This window comes from Pangasianodon hypophthalmus, chromosome 11 (genome assembly GCF_027358585.1).
Source record: "Pangasianodon hypophthalmus isolate fPanHyp1 chromosome 11, fPanHyp1.pri, whole genome shotgun sequence".
NCBI lineage: Eukaryota > Metazoa > Chordata > Actinopteri > Siluriformes > Pangasiidae > Pangasianodon > Pangasianodon hypophthalmus.
Genome location: NC_069720.1, coordinates 8,834,002 through 8,853,106, shown reverse-complemented (window position 1 = coordinate 8,853,106; position 19,105 = coordinate 8,834,002). Strand labels below are relative to the sequence as shown.

At 40.0% G+C, this 19,105-nt stretch overlaps 1 protein-coding gene across 4 annotated transcripts in view; it reads left to right on the top strand.

The window, feature by feature from the left end:
• The window catches only part of lrrk1 (leucine-rich repeat kinase 1), a 119,942-nt gene extending 102,178 nt beyond the window's left edge, over window positions 1-17,764 (top strand). For all 4 annotated transcript variants that reach the window (XM_053238079.1, XM_053238080.1, XM_026930411.3 and 1 more), the window contains 5 exons: window positions 66-183; window positions 2,310-2,426; window positions 4,594-5,480; window positions 7,217-7,318; window positions 15,485-17,764. In XM_053238079.1, the coding sequence (XP_053094054.1) occupies window positions 66-183; window positions 2,310-2,426; window positions 4,594-5,480; window positions 7,217-7,318; window positions 15,485-15,662 (1,402 nt within the window). In that variant the 3' untranslated portion in view covers window positions 15,663-17,764. The remainder of the gene's footprint in view (window positions 1-65; window positions 184-2,309; window positions 2,427-4,593; window positions 5,481-7,216; window positions 7,319-15,484) is intronic.
• The last annotated feature ends 1,341 nt before the right edge of the window (window positions 17,765-19,105 follow it).

Sequence of the window (19,105 nt, the reverse complement as noted above, 5' to 3'; positions counted from 1 at the left end):
GAGCAGCTGAGCCCAAAGCAGTCTAAGCAGGCAAACGTGTGTGTGTGTGTATGTGTGTGTGTTAGGAACTACACGGTGGTGAACGCAGCCAAAGGTCAGGTGGAGGTGAAGCGAATGCCGTGCCCAGGATCATGCCTCAGCTGTCAGCTGAAGACGGAGAACACCCTGTGGACCGCCACCGAGGTGGGCTTCTGGGAAATGTAGTTTATCCAGGCTGCCCTTTTCAGCATACCATGGCATGTTGTCATGGAAATGCCATAAAGGTCTTTAGAATGAGAAATGGTTGAGTTCCCACAGAAAAATCAACTGGTTTTTTTTTTGTCTAGTGTATAATCCATATTTCCCTGTATTTTTATTAGACACAACAGCGTGATGCTGACATTCAGGATAGAGACTTAAGTTTGAATTTTCATTAGGTCTTGTTTATTTTCCTATTCAGAGGTCAATCAGAACTCAAAAACCAGCCAAAAACTAAACATCTGGCCTACACTGTCCAATGTTGTTGCCAAATGTATTGCAGTATTACAATATTTAAGTAACATCATGCAGTGCATTTAACGAAGCAGTATGAGACTGGTGAATAGGGTAAGTTTAAAAATAAAATAAAAAATAATAATAATAATAGCACAATCAGTCTATGGCTTTTTGTAAGATTATTATTGTTATAAAATGAGAATAGCTATAAGAAGTAATGGACCAATTCACTGACACACAAGATAGTCTGAGAGTAAAACCAGCTGATATGTCATATGTATGCAAAATGTTTGCAAAACGATAAAATATCAATTCATGGCACCAGCGCAAAAGTAGTTCCATTCCGTGGGAAAACCGCAGACCTGGCAACACGGGTCAGCATCGATGATGTGCTGGTGTGAGAGAGCAAGTAAGTCAGTTTAAATCGTTGTGATCTCGGTCCAGAATGATCAGAGCCCTCACCGTATTTTCAACAGTGGGTGAAAACATACACAAATCTGGTAATGTGAGCCGTAGCCAGACGATTGATGCAGGCCACAAGAGGATAAACAAGAAACATAGAGGTGGACTCTGAGCTTGTGGAATTAGCAAATGCACAAGAGACTTGACCGTGTATGATGCCCACAACCGGGACATATTACTACAAGAAGAGGACAGTGTGTCGGATCTATGCATAAAAACATCACAAAAACGTCAATGCAGCTCCATATTTGCTTCCGTTTGATCCATTTGCCTCTCATTGGCACTTGTTTATCAAATGTGCACTGATTTGAGTGGAATCACATCCAAATGAATCTGCATCTGATTCATGAAAAAGTGCAATTGATGAATAGCTTCAGCTGCGTGGAAACAAACACCTGCCCAGTACACCCTTATTTGCATGTCAACTCTATTTATAGCTAGATTTTTATTCATTTTAGGACGTGGAAAGATTTATTTTTATTTATTAAAGCAGTATTTATAAATGTAGGTGAGTCAAGTTTCCACTCTCAAGTCACAGCTGGTCCTTGGTGCTGAACAAAAAGAGTCAAGTTGAGCAAAAGGTCAAGTACTATTGTGACCAAGAAGGTGCTGAAATGACATGTCAGAACTTCAGAGAAATAAAAAAAAACCTGATTTAAAATAAATGGAAACCCAGACTTTTTTTTAGATGGCTGGTGAATTTTAGTGCTGATGAAATTATTTAATAACCGAAAAGTAGTGATTTGAATATCCCAGGCGTGTATTTCTCCTCCTAATGGCTCCACGTTCAGGTCCTCAGCCCAAAGCAGTCCAACAGCACTTTAAAAACGCACTTATTACACAGTTACAGGAATACTGTGCTAATAAAGATCCACTTCTGCTTCACAAATTACATGATGACACTATTCTGTCATCATTACCTACATTGTAGTTCAAGCTCCCTCTGTGCACAATTTCAATTACTAATGTTATTTGTTGTTACTTGTACTACTTATGAATGACACTAATTTTGTATTGGTTTTGATTATTTGATTGCAAATCAAGCAGTTTTTTTTTTTATTTAGTCATCTGTGTCACCATACATGAAGCCCTGCCTCTGCCTAGTCATCTGTTCTGCACCCTTACAACAAAAAGCCACAATTTTCAATTTAAAAATGGTGTTTAGTGTGATATACTCTCTGTTTGTTGAAAACTATTTATTTTTATTTATTTTGCCTTGTAGCATATACCTAGCTGTGGTTTACTAACGTCTAGGCCACGTGGCTGATTCTGTTCTTAAGTAGCTATTTGTTTGGGGTTTTTTTTCCTCAGCTAGCTGTCCAGCCATGGTGAATGCAGATAACTAATCTTTCTTTTCACGTGATTGTTTTCAGGAGCAGGAGATCTTTATCTACAGCCTGAAAGAGATGTGTCCCCTGAGTCACCCGCAAAAACTGCTCTCTTGTCCGGCCGTGGTTACCTGCCTCATGCTGCTGCCAGCCAGGTCAGAGGTCAGTATCCGAGCCGGTTCACACACTCGCCGGTCCTTCGGCTGGGCTTCTTTCAGATGTCCAGAGGAAAAAAAGCATGGCTGTCCATCAGTTTAGTCTTTATAGGCACCAGCTGTTTCGGACATTAAGATGATTATAAGGTTGTGAGTTCAAATCTCAACATGGCTAGCCACTATTCAGCAGACTTTCAACCTAAGCTGCTCATCTCTACTCCTGGATTGGATTCTGTCTCACTTATAAGGCACTTTGGATAAAATTTTTTCCTAATTCATGTAAATGGAAAATATAAAAAAGATCGCTGTGCTTTTAAAAAAAAAAAAAGTGGTGTGTAATCTCATTGTGGTGTATAACCTCATTGGTGTATAATCTAATCTACATGGCCATTTGGATAGTGGTATCTTTAAGACTCAATATTTACACGTTGATTATTATACTTACATAAGCTAGCCAGTGTTGCATTTGCTGCTTTCCTACAACCACATCCTCTGTGCAAATTAGCTGCTAGCCAACTTCACCCCTTACCCCACCCAGGCTTTACGATGAAGGGCCTCTACAGTGCCCAACACAGAGGTTTTTCCACCTTTCTCCTCCTCTCGTTTGAAGTGTCCAGAGTGCAGGTGTTAGTGCTTCAGCTCTCCGGGGCAGATGGTCCTCTCTACAGACAACAATGACAGAGCTGCTCTTCATCCCTCTCCAAACACACACTTAGACTCCCCTTGTGCACTTTGATGTGGCCTCCACCTATGTTTTTGAAGCACTCAGGGTCAATGGTGAGCGCTTTGTGCCTTTGGGGCGGCATTAGAGACTTGAGCTAAAACACTTTTAGAAAATAACATGCTAAATAAAATGGGGACAGTACTTCAGGCTTGCCTTAGAATAATCGTTTTAGGAAAAAAATACTTTCTAGCCAATTTTATTTGTCTTCTAAATAGTATGTTAAATATGGCAATATTGGCAGCGAGACTGTCAGAGTTGTCTCTCCCGCATTAGCAAAAGAAATATATTATTTTCAGGAAAAGAAAAATTAACTCATGTACTATATATTCTAAATAATGACTGTAATTAAATGTAATATTAGAGAAATTATGCTGGATGATTTCATACAAATCAAGCTTTATTACCATTTCAATTAATAGGGCATAATACACACACACACACACACACACACACAGATACATTCCTACACACCAATAAATGCAGCATGTAGTATAAAAAAGAATAAAAAGGTTAGTAATATGAACTGAGCGACGCAGCCTAGAAGAGTTCAGCACTAATTGCACATGGTTAGGTTCTGTTTTTGTTTGCTGGATGAGATGTGTCAGAGGTGACGTTAAAGGCTTTATCCTGGATATGTAAAGAAATAATGGCAGATATATAGGAGATGTCACAGAAAATTATCTTGGCAGCAGTGTGTACCACTCTCTCTAAATGTTACCTATGCTGAACTGTTGAATAACTCATACCAGATATTGACTAGCACACCTTCTAACACATTCTTGTCAGCTGCTTTTTAGAAGAGAATCATGTTCACTTTAGAACAGTGGTTCTCAAAATGACCAGTTGAAAGCTCTATCTATGATCAAGTCTGAACCTCCTGGTGGAGGCAACCAAGTTTTATTGGCTGAAATGTCCTGACGCTTAGCAGAATTCATAATGGTATCAATCTTCATAAGAGCCCTTGAACCACTCGGCACAAAACAGCCCCAAAGCATGAATGATCCTCTATATATTTTACATTGAGGATCAAGAGCTTGTCCTCTTTTGCTACCAAACATGCTTATGGTGTGCATGACCAAAAAGTCTGATTATGTTCTCAACTGACCACAACATAATACCAGTGGTAGTTCTAAGGATGCTTGGTGAAGTTCAGAGTCTGAAATGGTTCTCTCTTGCAGCACTTCCAAACAGCTTGCTCTTATGAAACTTATGAAAATTCCCAACAAATTTCCAACTGCTTCAGATATGTGAAACTGTTTTGGCCCTAATTGCATTAAACAAAGGGTTTTACATGTGTGCAACCTCATATATTTATACCTCAGGAATCAGGACATGGTTAAAGACAATTCCTGGGGACTGAAAGCAAATGAAATATAAGTTTAGAAGAATTGTAAGCAATGATTAAAAATATTAAATGTTATTTACATTAACTGTTATGCTGCTTGTGCAGTCTCTGCCAAAGGTATTCGCTGGCATGGCAGACGGCCTGATTGCTGTGTACACCCTAGTGGATGACTTGCCATTGGAAGGTGAGGCCTACGTGTGCTCTCACACTGTGAACAAGACCCTGCTGGGGATGGAGGATTTGGACCCACGCCAAAGGCCACACCCTGTACAAAGCATCGTGCCTGTACGCTCTGGCTCTGAGGTATGGTACACTAATGGGCCTGGTGTGCTCGTGATCGACAGCCTTACACTGCAGCCCATTCGCCGCCTTGACCCTTACCTCACACCCTCCCGCGTGGTCTCCATGACATCCGCCCCGAGTTTTCGAGGTGATGAGGCTGTCTGGTGTCTCGATGACCACACTAACACTCTGCTGATGTACCACGCCAGTAGTTACCAGCTCTGCGCCAGTTACAGCTGCGGTGACTTGCACCCATTCCGAGACGTTTTCCCTATCCAGAATCCAGCAGGAGTTACAGATGTCACTGTGGAGACTGAGATACAAACAGAGGAAGAAGAACCAGTACCACTCGAGCCTAAACCCACTGTCACAGTGACAATAATGCACAGCGAGGACGCTGGCACACAGATCCTCAGCCTGCAGGACTCAGTAGATTACTGCTCTATCAGCTCCTCAGGGTTCAGCTCAGAGCAGCTGGCAGGACTCACCCACACTGAGGGTTCCAGCTCAGGGGCCCTCAGCTCGCTAGCCAGCTCCTGCAGCATGCCCTTCTCCACAGACTGCGAGGATGCAGACAGAGCTCAGGATGAGCCGATCTCAGAGGAGTCTTCACCTCTAGGAAGCGCAGATCCAGCACCACAGAGCCGAACTCTTCCCCAACTTCAGGCCCTTAACGTGGTTCCAGTTAACGGCACAATCTGGATACCCAGGTACAGCAAGCTTTTCAAGTTTGGGGTCAGGGAAGGTGGGAAGGGAAGAAAACATTTCCCTGCTAATTGTTTTTGAAGTACTGAGTTTGGTTTCTAGCTTGTAACTTCAAATGTTATGTAAAAAAATAGCAGAAATCACAAAAACACAACCACCCTCACCACACTAAGAATCACCTACGAAAACCACAATTCCATCTCTCCCTTTCAAACACACCTAGTCCTGCCTCCAGGTTTCTTTCAGACTTGTGGGAGACACTGTAAATAATAATTAACCTCAATTTAAATGTGCCAGATTTAGCCAAAATGCTATTTTTCATATGCTGTCCCTGGGCAGGTTGATGTGTAAGAACATAATCCAATATTTTCACATACAAACAAAACATAAAACACAAGGTCACATTAAAAGAACATTGCTACAGATCACAAAAAGCACAAAAGTAAATGCAAGTAAGGCATAACCTCATCATGCATACCTTATAATTACACGTTATTTTACAATTACAATTTTACATCTTACAATTAAATGTTGTTATAATAGTGATACTATTTTTTATTTTTCATTTTATAAATAGATCAGACAACGTTTTCCCAGCAGTTTAAGATATCTTAATATTTGAACACAATTGAAATGGACAGCCTTTCAAAGTCATTACAACACCATATAACATGATGATTAACACAATGATGATTCAGTTAATAACTACCCATTATCTCTATGCTTTTCAGTCAATAAAACCAAATTGCTTGATTGATAGTAGTGAGGAAATATAGATGGGTGACGAAAGTACAAAGGGAAAAAAATGTGTCTCTGGAAAGTGTTGTGCTCTTCTGATCCTCCAATACAAAGCTTCAGTGCAAAGATTCTACAAGTCTCTGGAACTGTACTTGATGGTTAGGCACCATTCTTCCAAAAGATATTCCCTCAATTGGCATTTTGTTAGTGGTGGTGGAAATCACTAACATGTTGCTCCAAAATCCCCCATAGGAGTTTAATTGGTTTGAGATCTGATGAGTGTGAAGGTAATAGTCTATGAGTTGCATCATATTCATACTCATCAAAGCGTTCAGTGAGCTCTTGTGTCCTGTGGAAGGGGCAGGGGGTGCAGTGATGCGTCTCTGTAAGTGGAACCAAACCATGCCAGCAAAAAAACAGAGCCACTGGTTCACTGGTTTATCCTTTAGTTTGTCACCCAACTGTAGTTTTTGATAACTGCTACAATAAAACAGTTTTTGGTTCTGGACCAAGAAAAACTGATACCAGTATGTGGGCAGTTATAGAAGGTGTGTTTCTTGGTCTCAGCCCAGACTTCTTGTTTTTTGTTTTAATTCCTTATTCTCTAAAAGTGGTTTAGGCTCCCTCCCAATTGCCAAAACCTGGGTACATAGTTGATGAATTTTCTTGTGAATTGATTGAGAATCCCTGTACAATAGGCTTCATTCTTCTAAATAGGTATTTACTGAGCAGGGATTAACAGAAAGTATTGTTTTGGCACTGGCCCTGGGACTCGCCTGATACTGAGGGCTTTTCACTGGTTGCTTAAACCAACTTTAGTAAGAATGTGTTATGTCACATGAGAAGTGATACGATATTCCTGGAAAAGAAAACAGTTTAATGAGATAACACTCCTCTGGGAAATTTTCTATATCTAAAGATTAATTCATCACCCTATATGTGGATTTTAGCATGATGAGGAATGAATGTTGTATTCTGGGGATAATTATATTGCGTGTTACAGGTGTGGAGGGGACATAATGGTGATCGAGGTGCAGGAACAGTCAGGGCTGCTCAGAGGTCGTGTGATTGCTGTGCTGACTGTCCCAGGAGTGCAACAGTATGGGTGAGTGCCAATGCTGCGCCATATACAGTCTCATAATCCTCCCTTAAGTTTCTCCCTAGATGTCTACCTCATCTGATCTTAATACTCCTTTGATTGTGGGCCCGTGTCAAACTATATCTAAGAATCTTAAACCTGTCTTATGTAACAGTGCCGTAAATGTACTGTTTAATCACATTTACCACAGCTTGGAGGGCTGCCCAGTAATCCATGTAGCCTCTGTGAGCAAAGCAGCTGGGCCTTATATGTGAGGATGGGAATGTTCGCCTTATTCTGTAACTATAAGTCATGCCAAACATAGTAAAAAATGAAGTGTCTATCCTTAGAGACTGTAAGGTTATAAGAAGGTGTGTAAGTAAGCATGTACTTATAAGGAAACAAGGGAAAAAGCTGTAAGCAGTATTAATGCCTTGGTCGATGCATGGTAATTTTCCTTTGGATCTTCTTTTTGTTTAACAGTTGAAGCACATCTATGAGCACATCTAGGATTTTGTCAGATATTTGCTTCTGTAGCTTTGCAATGGAGTTATAAAGCTGATGTTATTACCAGGTGAAGAAAGCTTATTGCTTCCAGTTTAGCACTGAGCAGACGGCATGTCTACATTCACAGCAAAAGTGTGTGATTTTCATGTGGCCCAGTGATACCATTTATAGCAGAATGAGTCTGTGTTAAAAATAGATCACACTGACACTATGTTGTAATTCTATTCACTTCAAATGTACATTTCTACTATCATACCTTGGAGTCTGATCTTTATGCAGAGTCCAAACTATGTGCAGAGGAAGAAATTGTTGATTGTGACAATGAGTTGTTAAAAGCACTATATAAATACGCTTAAATGAATTGCAGTTGCAAGATGGCTGCTATATGTATTTTTAGTGCTGTGATGTACATTTGTTCATCTTGATAGATAACAGTGTCATACTTGTCAGAAAGCACATAAACAGGTCTGTTTGAACTCAGTGTGGTTTGAGGTGAGTGTGATGATTTAGGCATGCACAACATTACACAATGCTAAACAGGTAATTACTAGGGGTTGGATGGCTATTAATTTTAATTAATCGAATTCTGATAGTTAAAGCAAAAACTAATTGAGGATATCACTATTTTTAGGCTAGACTTCAATTAATAGCCATATACTGCTTACAAATTACTTTTTTTTTCTAGCTTCACTGCTTTTTAGGCTACACTGTTAATGATGAAAATAAATAAATATGTGGAATAAATTTTTGTATCATACTTCACTATGTCTGAATGTTCCAGTTCTTAAAATGCACTCTGCAGAAATCGTTGATTCTGGAAATAAGAGCATGCAGCATGGAATCTCATGTCCATCAGCAGAACCCTCCTTTTAGCTCAGTGACCGAAGATGCTATGTCACCACCAGTGTCTGGGAGGTTTTTTTTTTCAGGCTGATAATGACCTCGCGGTTCAACTCTAGCTTCAGTCCTCAGGGAGTTCTGAATCAGTCTTTGTCCAATCGCCACGCTAAACTAGCCGAGTTGGATTGGATAGTGATGTGCAACCCATATCACTCTTTTGCACACCACTTGTCATGACTTATTTTACTGGCTGACTAGTCTATGCCACCCCTAGTAATTACAGGTAATGAAAACTACTTGTTAGATAAATTGGGCTTGTAGCTCCATTGTGAACTAAAGAAACAAACATCTTTAAGCTAATTAACTATATTGGAATGATTATGTGCATTTAATGTTTGGCTGCTTCCTTTCAAAAAACAATAAAAAGCCCAAATAAATAGAGAAAGGCTGTCCATAAATGCAGCACAGCTACAGAGTATGATCTCATAAAATACCCCCAAAAATGCTCAAAGAGTGTAAAGAGCCAAACAGGAGGCAATTAAGCAGCTCTGGCAATGCTGTGGACTTCCCTCATCAAGTTTTAATATATGAAACCTCGTTATACACCACTAAGCTCACAGTCCTGACAAGCAAAAAAAAAAAAAAAAAAAAAAAAAGGAGCATGCAAGAAAGAGAGCAAATGTGAATATTAATTTGGCAACTCAGCTTCAATAAAGCATACAGATATTTATCATGCTTTTATGGCTCATAGGACTGTTGTAATTATACTTTATCTCTAAAAACTTCAGCAGGTCTTGAGAGAGAGAGAGACAGAATGGACATTTAAGGGGTTTAAAGACCACACACATAACCACATACACAGCTGGTTCGTAGCAGGCACATGTCCCCAGGTCACACAGGTGATTTGTCCAGCAAAAAAGTGAGACTGAAGGACACCCATATGCTCAGTACAACTTCACACAAATTTTAGAGACTCCAGTCTCAACATATACACGTGTAGGACGGAGTAATGACATTTTCACTGGTCTCTTAAGTCATAAACGCTCTCTCACTGCAGATGACATCTTTATACTCCAGAAACATCAGGATTTATAGTTTTACAAATGCAAATTCTTTCCCATATCCTTCATAGCTTTTATCCAGCTAGCTCAGATAGATCGAACTTCAATGCTAACTGATTGACAAAATGATCATCAAAATCTGTCTTTCAAGTTTTAAACACAAATGTTTCATCCAGCAAATATACGTTCTGCTGGCACATGATGAAGAGCCGTAAAAACTTCCAGTCAGTCGTTCAAACTGTCTCTCCACGCCGAAACTGAACTGGATCCAGATGGAGCTCATTGGTGAACTGATGAGAGCTTGTACTTGTCTAGACGACAATACTCTCACCTCTGCTCTGTCGAACTGGAGTCCAGCCAGGTGCAGATTCTAGCCAGCTGTCCCACGAAGCTTGAACAATTCTTTATTTTTAATCACGTCTCTGAGCTGAACCCCTCCCAATGCTCAAGTTCTGAAAACATCATCCGGAGTCTGACTCACTGAGCTCTAAGTCTTTCTTCACAATGACCACAAATGTTCCCAGCCAGGTGAACTGTCTGTTGTCTTTACCGTTCCTTCTCCAAGAAAAAAAACACTTTCTCCATGGGATTCTGTGTTTAAATCCTGGCTCTAAAAGAGTTACTCTGTGTTCTTTTATGCTAGTCAGCATAAAATTCACCTGACTAGTTTGTTGTTTGGGTGGCTCCTAAACAAGCAGCCTAAACAACTTGGTAAGCTTTCCTGCACTGTGCAGTCTCAGTATGAACTCTGTGGTTTTGCACTCAAACCATTGCATCTATGACACTGCGTTTGTGGTTCCTTTCCTTTCCCAGGTGGTTTACCTTGGATGGGTGCTAGCTTGTTTGCTATGACTAGCTAGACACATTAAAGAACCAAGGCTTTAGTGTTTTTTTTTTCCCCATTAGTGAGGGCATCTGTCCTCCATCTCTGAATAATACCATACAGAAAGCCAATACATTCAGAAAAAGGGTACTAAACTATACTTTTCCTTGTTGCTAGGGTGGTACGCTCAAGGTACAACATTTGTACTTCTAGTATGTATCTTTTAACTTGGAAGGTCCATGTAGTGCACTTTTAAAACTTTACTAATTGCGGTCCATTTATGTACACTATATGACCAAAAGTATGTGGTCACTTAACCTACCTATCACAATGATATGTGCTTGTTGAACATCTGATTCCAGAGTTTGTCACCCCCGACACCCCCACCCCTCCTTTGCTGCTATAACAGCCTCCACTCTTCTGGGAAGGCTTTACATTATATTTTGGCGTGTGGCTGTGGGGATTTGTGCTCATTCAGCCACAAGACCATTAGTGAAGTCAGGTATTGATGTCAGTTCAGAAGACCTGGCACACAGTCAGCATTCCAGTTCATCCCAAAGGTGTTTAATGGAGTTGAGGTCAGGACTCTGTGCAAGCCACTCATGTTCTTCCACACCAACCTTGCCAAACCGTGTCTTCATGGACCTCACTTTGTGCGCAGGGGCATTGTGGTGCAGGAACAGATTTGATCTAGGTCCCTTAGTTCTAGTGGAGAGAAATCTTAAAGCATACAAAGATATTCTAGCCAATTGCGTACTACAAACTTTGTGGCAACAGTTTAGGGACATCCCGCATATGGGTGTGATGGTCAGGTGTCCACATACTTTTGACCATATAGTGTGTCTTAAACCTTTTTTTAATGGTACACTATATCCACTTTTTCAGGAGAAAAATACATATTAAGATACAAAAGATGTACCCTTGTTTGATGGTACCACCCAGGTACAGTTTAGCAATGTTTTTTCTGAAAATGTATAGTAGCATTTAAATGACACATTATGTAACAGATATAAAGGGCCAAGCAGCATTAAGGACTTTTGCAACTAGTAATTGAAATCCCTGTAAAGCAATCAAACCTTAAGTCACACAGGTTTTCATGAGAATTGCTTGTTCATGAGTGCATGCTTTTATCAAGAATGAATGGCAGTTGGATGAAAGGTGCCAATTCGAGACACTCAGACCTCTCTAGCTGGACTTAAAAGAACAACTTATCATATTTTATTATAGAGACACATTTCAAAATGTCAGCAGTGATGACTGGCTTAGAGTAGTGATTGAAGTACCTGACTAACATTTAAGGTTTGATCTTACATGTTAAAATGCATGATTATTTTTAAATTCAGTCATTATCCTATTGTTTTGGTCATGTAATTTTTCTCTTGCAGTGGGCATATTTGAGCCCAAATTTCTGGCTTCGCTGCACAGCACAAACGTAACTAGTAGTGAAATATGACTAAAATTTACTCACCTTCGGAAGAATAAACGGTACTTCGACAAAGTGGATAAAATAGGCTGTGATCCTTAAGTATTTCCACATAAACTGGCAGAAGACTTACCAAATTTGTTTTCCTGATGTATACACTCGCCATCCAGCTCTAGCTAAGGTTCATATCAAACATCAGAATGGGTTTAAAAAAAAAAAAAGTGATCTTGGTGACTTTGAATATGGCTTGGTTGCTGGTGCCAGACAGTCTGGTTTGAATATTTCAGAAACTGCTTATCTCCTGGGATTTTCACATACAACAGTCTTTGGAGTTTACACAAAATGGTGCACAAAAAACATCTAATGAGCAACAGTTCAGCCAGTGGAAATGCCTTGCTGATGAGACTGGTTAGAGGAGAATGGCCAGACTGGTTTGAGCTGACAGGAAGGCTATGGTGACTTCTAATATCTCTCTGCAACCATGGTGAGCAGAAAAGTACTTCATACCTCACAACACACTGAATCTTAAGGCAGACAGGCTACAACAACAGAAGTCCACATTCAGTTCCACTCCTGGCAGCCAAAACAGGAATCTAAGGCTACAGTGGGCACAGGCTCACTGAACCAAGACAGCTGGAGATTGGGCAATGACCAGGCAACGTTTTCCCCAGTTGTCCCATAACGTAACTAGCATCTAGCACCGTACAACACAAATTCCCCTGCTTTCTGCCTAGGTTACTAGTCATACTAGTTCAGAACATCTTGGTCAACAAGACAGCAGCCAGAAAGCTGACAGTCGTGTCCTCTGACTTCCAAGAACATACGTATGGATGCAGGGTCATTTCTAGTTTCTTTTGCATCCCTTAAGGCTGTGAATGAACCAAGTACAAGGGCTGTGGTAGTAACTGCATGATGTTCAAGCACTAAGGTCACCTTAGATCATGCAAAATAGTGAATGGGAGTTATAGTTTTCCACCAGATTAAGTGCTGAAAGGATGCAAGGCAGGCACATCAAGATGCTTTTTCACTGATATATTGCCGGTGCTGGTGTCGGTGCCAGTGACTACACTCTTGCTCTCTTTTTTTTGAGACCACTTTCCAATTTTGCAGTTGGCAGAGCTTTAGTTCATTCATTCTGTGCTGCACAGGAGTGCTACTGCTTAATCCCAAACAGCACCGGTTCTCAGACCGTAAATATTCAGGGACGTTTGGGGGATTAGTAAAATACATCATCAGGACAAGAAATAACAAGTAAGAATGTGATCTGCCACAGTTGTTGGTAAAGTCCTGTTATGGAACGCCCACACGTGATTATGTAATGGTTCACCTTTCTCACACACTTTAAAAGGTTTGCTGGAGAACCGAACTAGAATTAGCGCCAACGCAATGTCAGCGGTTAAGGCGTATCAGTGTGATGTATCGCTTCGTTGTAGAATTTCATTAAAGACCGGCACGCTTTGATGTACTGTCTCAAAGATGAGTTTTAAGGCGGGGTGGACAGTGGGACAAGTCTCTACTAAAGTGATTGCTCAACCACACACATACTATTTCTGCACTTGTAATGCAAATCATTTTAAGATGTTTGATTTCTGTCAGCACGTCGTGCCTTCTTTATGAACGTGATTAAGCGGACATGTTGTGCCCAAGGCTAAGTTGAGGTCAATGAGTGAAGTACCAAGCCAGCAGCAAAGAGCTTAATCCTACATTATACAGTCCATTGAATAGCTCATATCAAGCAACCATGGTTCCCTAAAGGCCTGAGCAAATGGAACACATTATTTCTCAACCCACAGGAAAACCTCTTTAATATTGTGATTTTTTTTATCTACGGAAAAATAAAAGATATTTTAATGTATTAATTAAACATGACTTTTTCTCTTTTGTGGGAAAATGGAATATCAGCTTAAGCATTTAAATACAAGACGTTCAGGAAACCAATAATAACAAGCATAATGCTTATTCTACACTGAAATTGAAATATTCAGCAAAGGCTTGCAATGTCATTGGCATGATTCATATAAACACAGTGCAATGACAGTGATACAATGATATTCTGAGCATAATGTTGTGGTGTTGTCATAGGCAGAAAAACCCAAATTTGGTCAAATTGGCCAAATATGGCCACAGCAATCTGCGACAGCTTTTCCCAGACCGCACTTGTGGTACATTCACAACACAGAGGTGCAAAGCATTTTCAGTAACTGCTTTATTCTAGTCAAGGTTGTGGTGGATCCAAAGCCTATCCTGGGATCTCATTCACAATTAAGGGCAATTTCACATAAACAGTTCACCTACCACATGTTTTTCGGAGAAAACTAGAAAATCCAGAGGAAGCCCATGGGGAGAATATGCTAAACTCCACACAGACAGTAACCTAAGCTCAGGATTGAACCCTGGACCCTGGAGCTGTAAGCTAGCAACACCACCCACTAACTTTATGCAAATTAGATCAAGCAGATTGTTTTATGTGGAGTGGGTCTTATCATGCGCCACGCCCACGGTCACAGTCACACAAAATGCCATTTTTTATAGCACTGCATACCGCACAAAAAGACGTCCAAAAGAAGCAGGAAATAACTGCATATACTCTGCAGTAATACTCTGAAGCACATTGAATGGGAGATAAATATTGGTTAAAAATGTGTATGAACATTCTGTGGAACGTAAATATGTCTGGAATTGTATTAAGTTTAAGAAACATGAACAAAGATGTCCAAAAACCTACAGCTCAGCGATAGCTAAACATGCCTGGATTTTAGCGACACACCCCAAAAGCCAGCAAATGCTCACAAAGGAATCCTTTTGCTTCACTGCTGTATGAATGTACTGTAAATTGAAGTGTTGAAAAACAGTTACTTCTCAGTGGTCTTTACTGAAGGTGGACACGTTGCTCCTGAGACTGTCAGTGGTGTGAAACTATGGCAGCAGCAACGTCGTATTAAGTACAAATCGTATTAGTGATGCATTTAATAATAGTAAATTGTATTCACCAGTAGGAAAGTCCAGAGGAAAATCTAATTTCACACAGCTGGGGGAAACTGTAGTCTACGTTAACAGAGGCAGATGGGTCGATCATTATGCAGGAAATAGGGCACAGTCATGACCACTTTCAAATGGACTGCAGCCTTAAACCAATAAAGCCAATAAAGAAGCAGAACTTCATAGCAGCCTCCTCACACTGCCCTTTGTTATAGGACCAACCATTCTAAAAGCCCTAATTCGCCCACCTGGATGTAATAGTGTTTGACGTAAACGATGTTTCAGAGGGCCCTAATCAGCTGAATCACATGTGTCCGATTATGGTTCAGAGCTGCCTCCACAGGAGGTATGATCTCCAAGAACGAGGCAGTCGGCCTCAGCTTTTCACCAACTTCCCAGAAAAGAGTGCTTTGTACGTCTAGGAAGAATTCACAATATTTATTTCAAGAGTTTTCAAGAACATTTACACACATCTCCTCTCTCTCTCTCTCTCTCTCTCTCTCTCTCTCTCTCTCTCTCTTACGCTCTCTCCCCCTTCTACCCCCCTCTCCTTCACTCAGGGCCCTAGTGGAAGCTGCACTGGTTGCAAAGGACACTGTTGTATGTGGCTTTCGTAACGAAAACATGGCCTGGTGCCTGGCTGTCTGGAGGGGCTGGGGAGGCCGCGAGCTCGAGCTCTTCTACCAGTCCTATGAGGAGCTTGGCCGTTTGGAGACCAGCATGAGGAAAAGAAGGTAGCTGTGTGTGAGCGTGTGTGTGCGTTACAGAGCAGAATCGCAGCACTGTGTGGTTAAAGGTGACTTTAGGGAATACACACACATGTAAAGGTAAAAGGACTCAACTATTGGAAATGTGCAGACCTGCGTACTAGATACTACACACGTACACAAGCCTCGGATTGAGGGGATATACTGGAGATGGATTCGGAGGCCTAGATATGCAAACAGACACACCATACACGGTTGCCATATAAGCTTACATACACACTGGCTATACATTTGGACTGTATATCCAAACACACACACCATTATATTGGCTGAATCAGAGGCATGAGTGAGGAGAACTGACAGCAGTGCTATATTCATGAGAGAGAAGCTACATTAACTCAGCAAAGGCCAGCCCTGGGAGTATGTATGTGTGTGTGTGTGTGTGTGTGTGTGTGTGTGTGTGTGTGTGTGTGTGTGTGTGTGTGTGTAGCACAGCAAATTAATCAGCAAACCAAGAAACTTGAGACTAGAGCACTCAGACTTCCTGTAACAACAGCTCGGCTGTATTGCAAGTGTCTCTGCCTGAAGGCCATGTCAGTGTTTGTATTTCGAATTATGACCAGCAATAAGGCGTCCTGTATTAACCTTGTCTTCCCCAGAGCAGCTTCTTTATACATTGAAGCCAGTCTGGTGGCCAGCAGCTAGCCAATAGTAATGGACTATGGGATTTAATCAGAACTTTAAGTATGTTCACAGGTTTTAGAATGATTTGGTGGAAAATCAACTTTGCAGTTTTTTTTCTTCTTACCCCAAATGTAGTCGATCAACCAAGACGTGATTAGTGTCCAACATTTGCTTTTTTTAGATTTGCACAGGAGCAATGAGGCTATTGTAGGTAAGACGTAATGAACATCCATCTTATGCAAAATCTTTTCACATAGTAAATATTTGCAGCATCCATCAGACCGCATGCAGTTCTTAGGTAATATCACATAGACTTGTTGACGTGGTTTGGGACACAGTACGACTTTCATTCTAGACAGCCAGGATCACTTTTTTTTTTCTTTGGAGCAGGTTGGTATGATTAAACTCTTAGGGTCCAGCCTTCCAGAGTCTGAAGGTGCAGTTGTACTGGAAAGTTGATGATAATATAAAGACTGGTGACAAATTAAAGGAAAAACCAAGATAAAGTGTCTTAGTAAGGTTTTGGGCCATCATGAATCACAAGAACAGTTTCGGTGTGCCTTGGCAGAGATTCTACAAGTCTTTGGAAGTGTGCAGGGGGAAGAGCACCATTCTTCCAAAAGATATTACTTCAACTGGTGTTTTGAAGATGGTGGTAAAGAGCGCTGTCCAACACGTCACTAGGAAAATCTCCCACAGGTGTACAATTGTGTTGAGATTAGGTGAGTGTGAAGGCTATAGCATATGATACTTCATTTTCATCCTCATTAAGCATTCAGTGAGCTCTTTAGCCCTGTGGATGGGGGTGAAGATATCCTGGAAGAGACCACTCCCAACACGATAGAAATGTTACATCATAGGATAAAAGGCAGCAGTCAGAAGAACTTTGCACTGATTTGCAGTTACGCTTTCTTCTAAGAGGACAAGTGGGGGACAGCCTAAACCATGCCACCAAAATAATACCCCTAGAGCATAACAGAGACACAGGTTTTTCATTTCATTTCCCTTTGGGATAAATAAAGTGTTATTTAGTTTGTCACCTGAAATGTTATTTTACAAAATCTTTTACTCATAGTGAAATTATGTATCTTAACAATGACATTGTTATTGAAGCAAAGCTTTGAACATGGCATATATTTTACAGAAAAGATAGCTATAGTGGAGCTCCAGTGCAAAACTGAAAAAAGCAAATGTTGAACCCCAAACATGACTTAGCTGATTTACTACATTTGGATTACAAAATTGCATACATTCTTTTGTCAGAACATTCTTTAAATACCTCTACACTAGCAGAAATACCAGCATGTTAGCTTTTACTATTGTAAATATGTAATAGAACTTTGTAAACAATTAACTGTATGATATTTATTATGGTCTATATGTCTGCATGTGTAAATAGATTGTTACTGTATTGTAAATTTGAATAAAACTGAGCAGACCTGTATTGGATTTTTGTTATATTCTTGTATTATTAATAAAGTTTCTCCGACATTCAGTAACTGACATAAGCTTACATAACACAAGACGCACATTGTGTGAAACTGCATATACAAATATACAACAAAGCTCCAGTGTGTAGTGTAGTGCAAACTACTGTAAACATGTAAGGAACAGAACATGACAGAGCATGCTGTTATAGAAAAATAATCAGTGACTGGGTGGTGTGATGCTGAAATAGATTTTTTTTTCTCCAATAGCAGCATAACCCAAGTGATTGATTGTTAATTTTATACCACAGCAATTGGCCAGTTATTACAGCTTTAACATATATATATATATATATATATATATATATATATATATATATATATATATATATATATATATATAGTTAGGTCCGGAAGTATTTGGACAATGACAGAGTTTTTTGTGGACTTCATATTGGTAGCTCCAGTCGAACAGCTGCCCAATGCCAACTCAATACCTGATATCAACTCCAGACCTTTTATCTGCTTCATTTGTCTTGACGTATCAAGGGAATGGACCACACCGGGTCATTTAACTTCTTGTCAGTCAATTGTCCAAATACTTCTGAGCCCCTGAAAATGAAGGTACTTTGTTGAAAATGGCTGTAATTCCTAAATGGTAAATGCCATATTTTTGTGGAACCTCTTGAAAAAAAAGCTGAAAGTCTACACTTCGATCACATCTTGACTGTTTTAGTTCAAATCCATTGTGGTGGTGTATAAAGGCAAAATCACAAAAACTCATTGTCATTGTCCAAATACTTCCAGACCTGACTGTAGATAGATAGATAGATAGATAGATAGATAGATAGATAGATAGATAGATAGATAGATAGATAGATAGATAGATAGATAGATAGATAGATAGATAGATAGATAGATAGATAGATAGATAGATAGATAGATAGATAGAGTTTCTTTAAGATTCTTCAGTTTTTCACAATGCAAAACAAGGTCCTGTAACTATAAAGTCATTCCCTCAGCAGCATCTCTTTGTTCTCTCACTTGTCAAAGTGAGACGACGTGAAGACAACCTCAATCCGAGAAACCTCAAAGCCCTCCGTCCTTGTCAGAAAACTTAAAGGTACAGCTTTACCTCTAACTGTTACGAAGCGTTTACACACATAAGCCCCTTTCTAAGTTGATACTATATAAACAATAATGTATTAGAACAAGCACATTAATATAAACCTTGCAGCCAGAACTACTGTCTGTGCTGTTATAGAAAATTCATCAATATCAAGTGACCAATCAGAATCAAGCATTCACCAATGCTTTGGTATAAAAGAAATGAGCATTAATAAGTAAAGCATGTTATTAGATA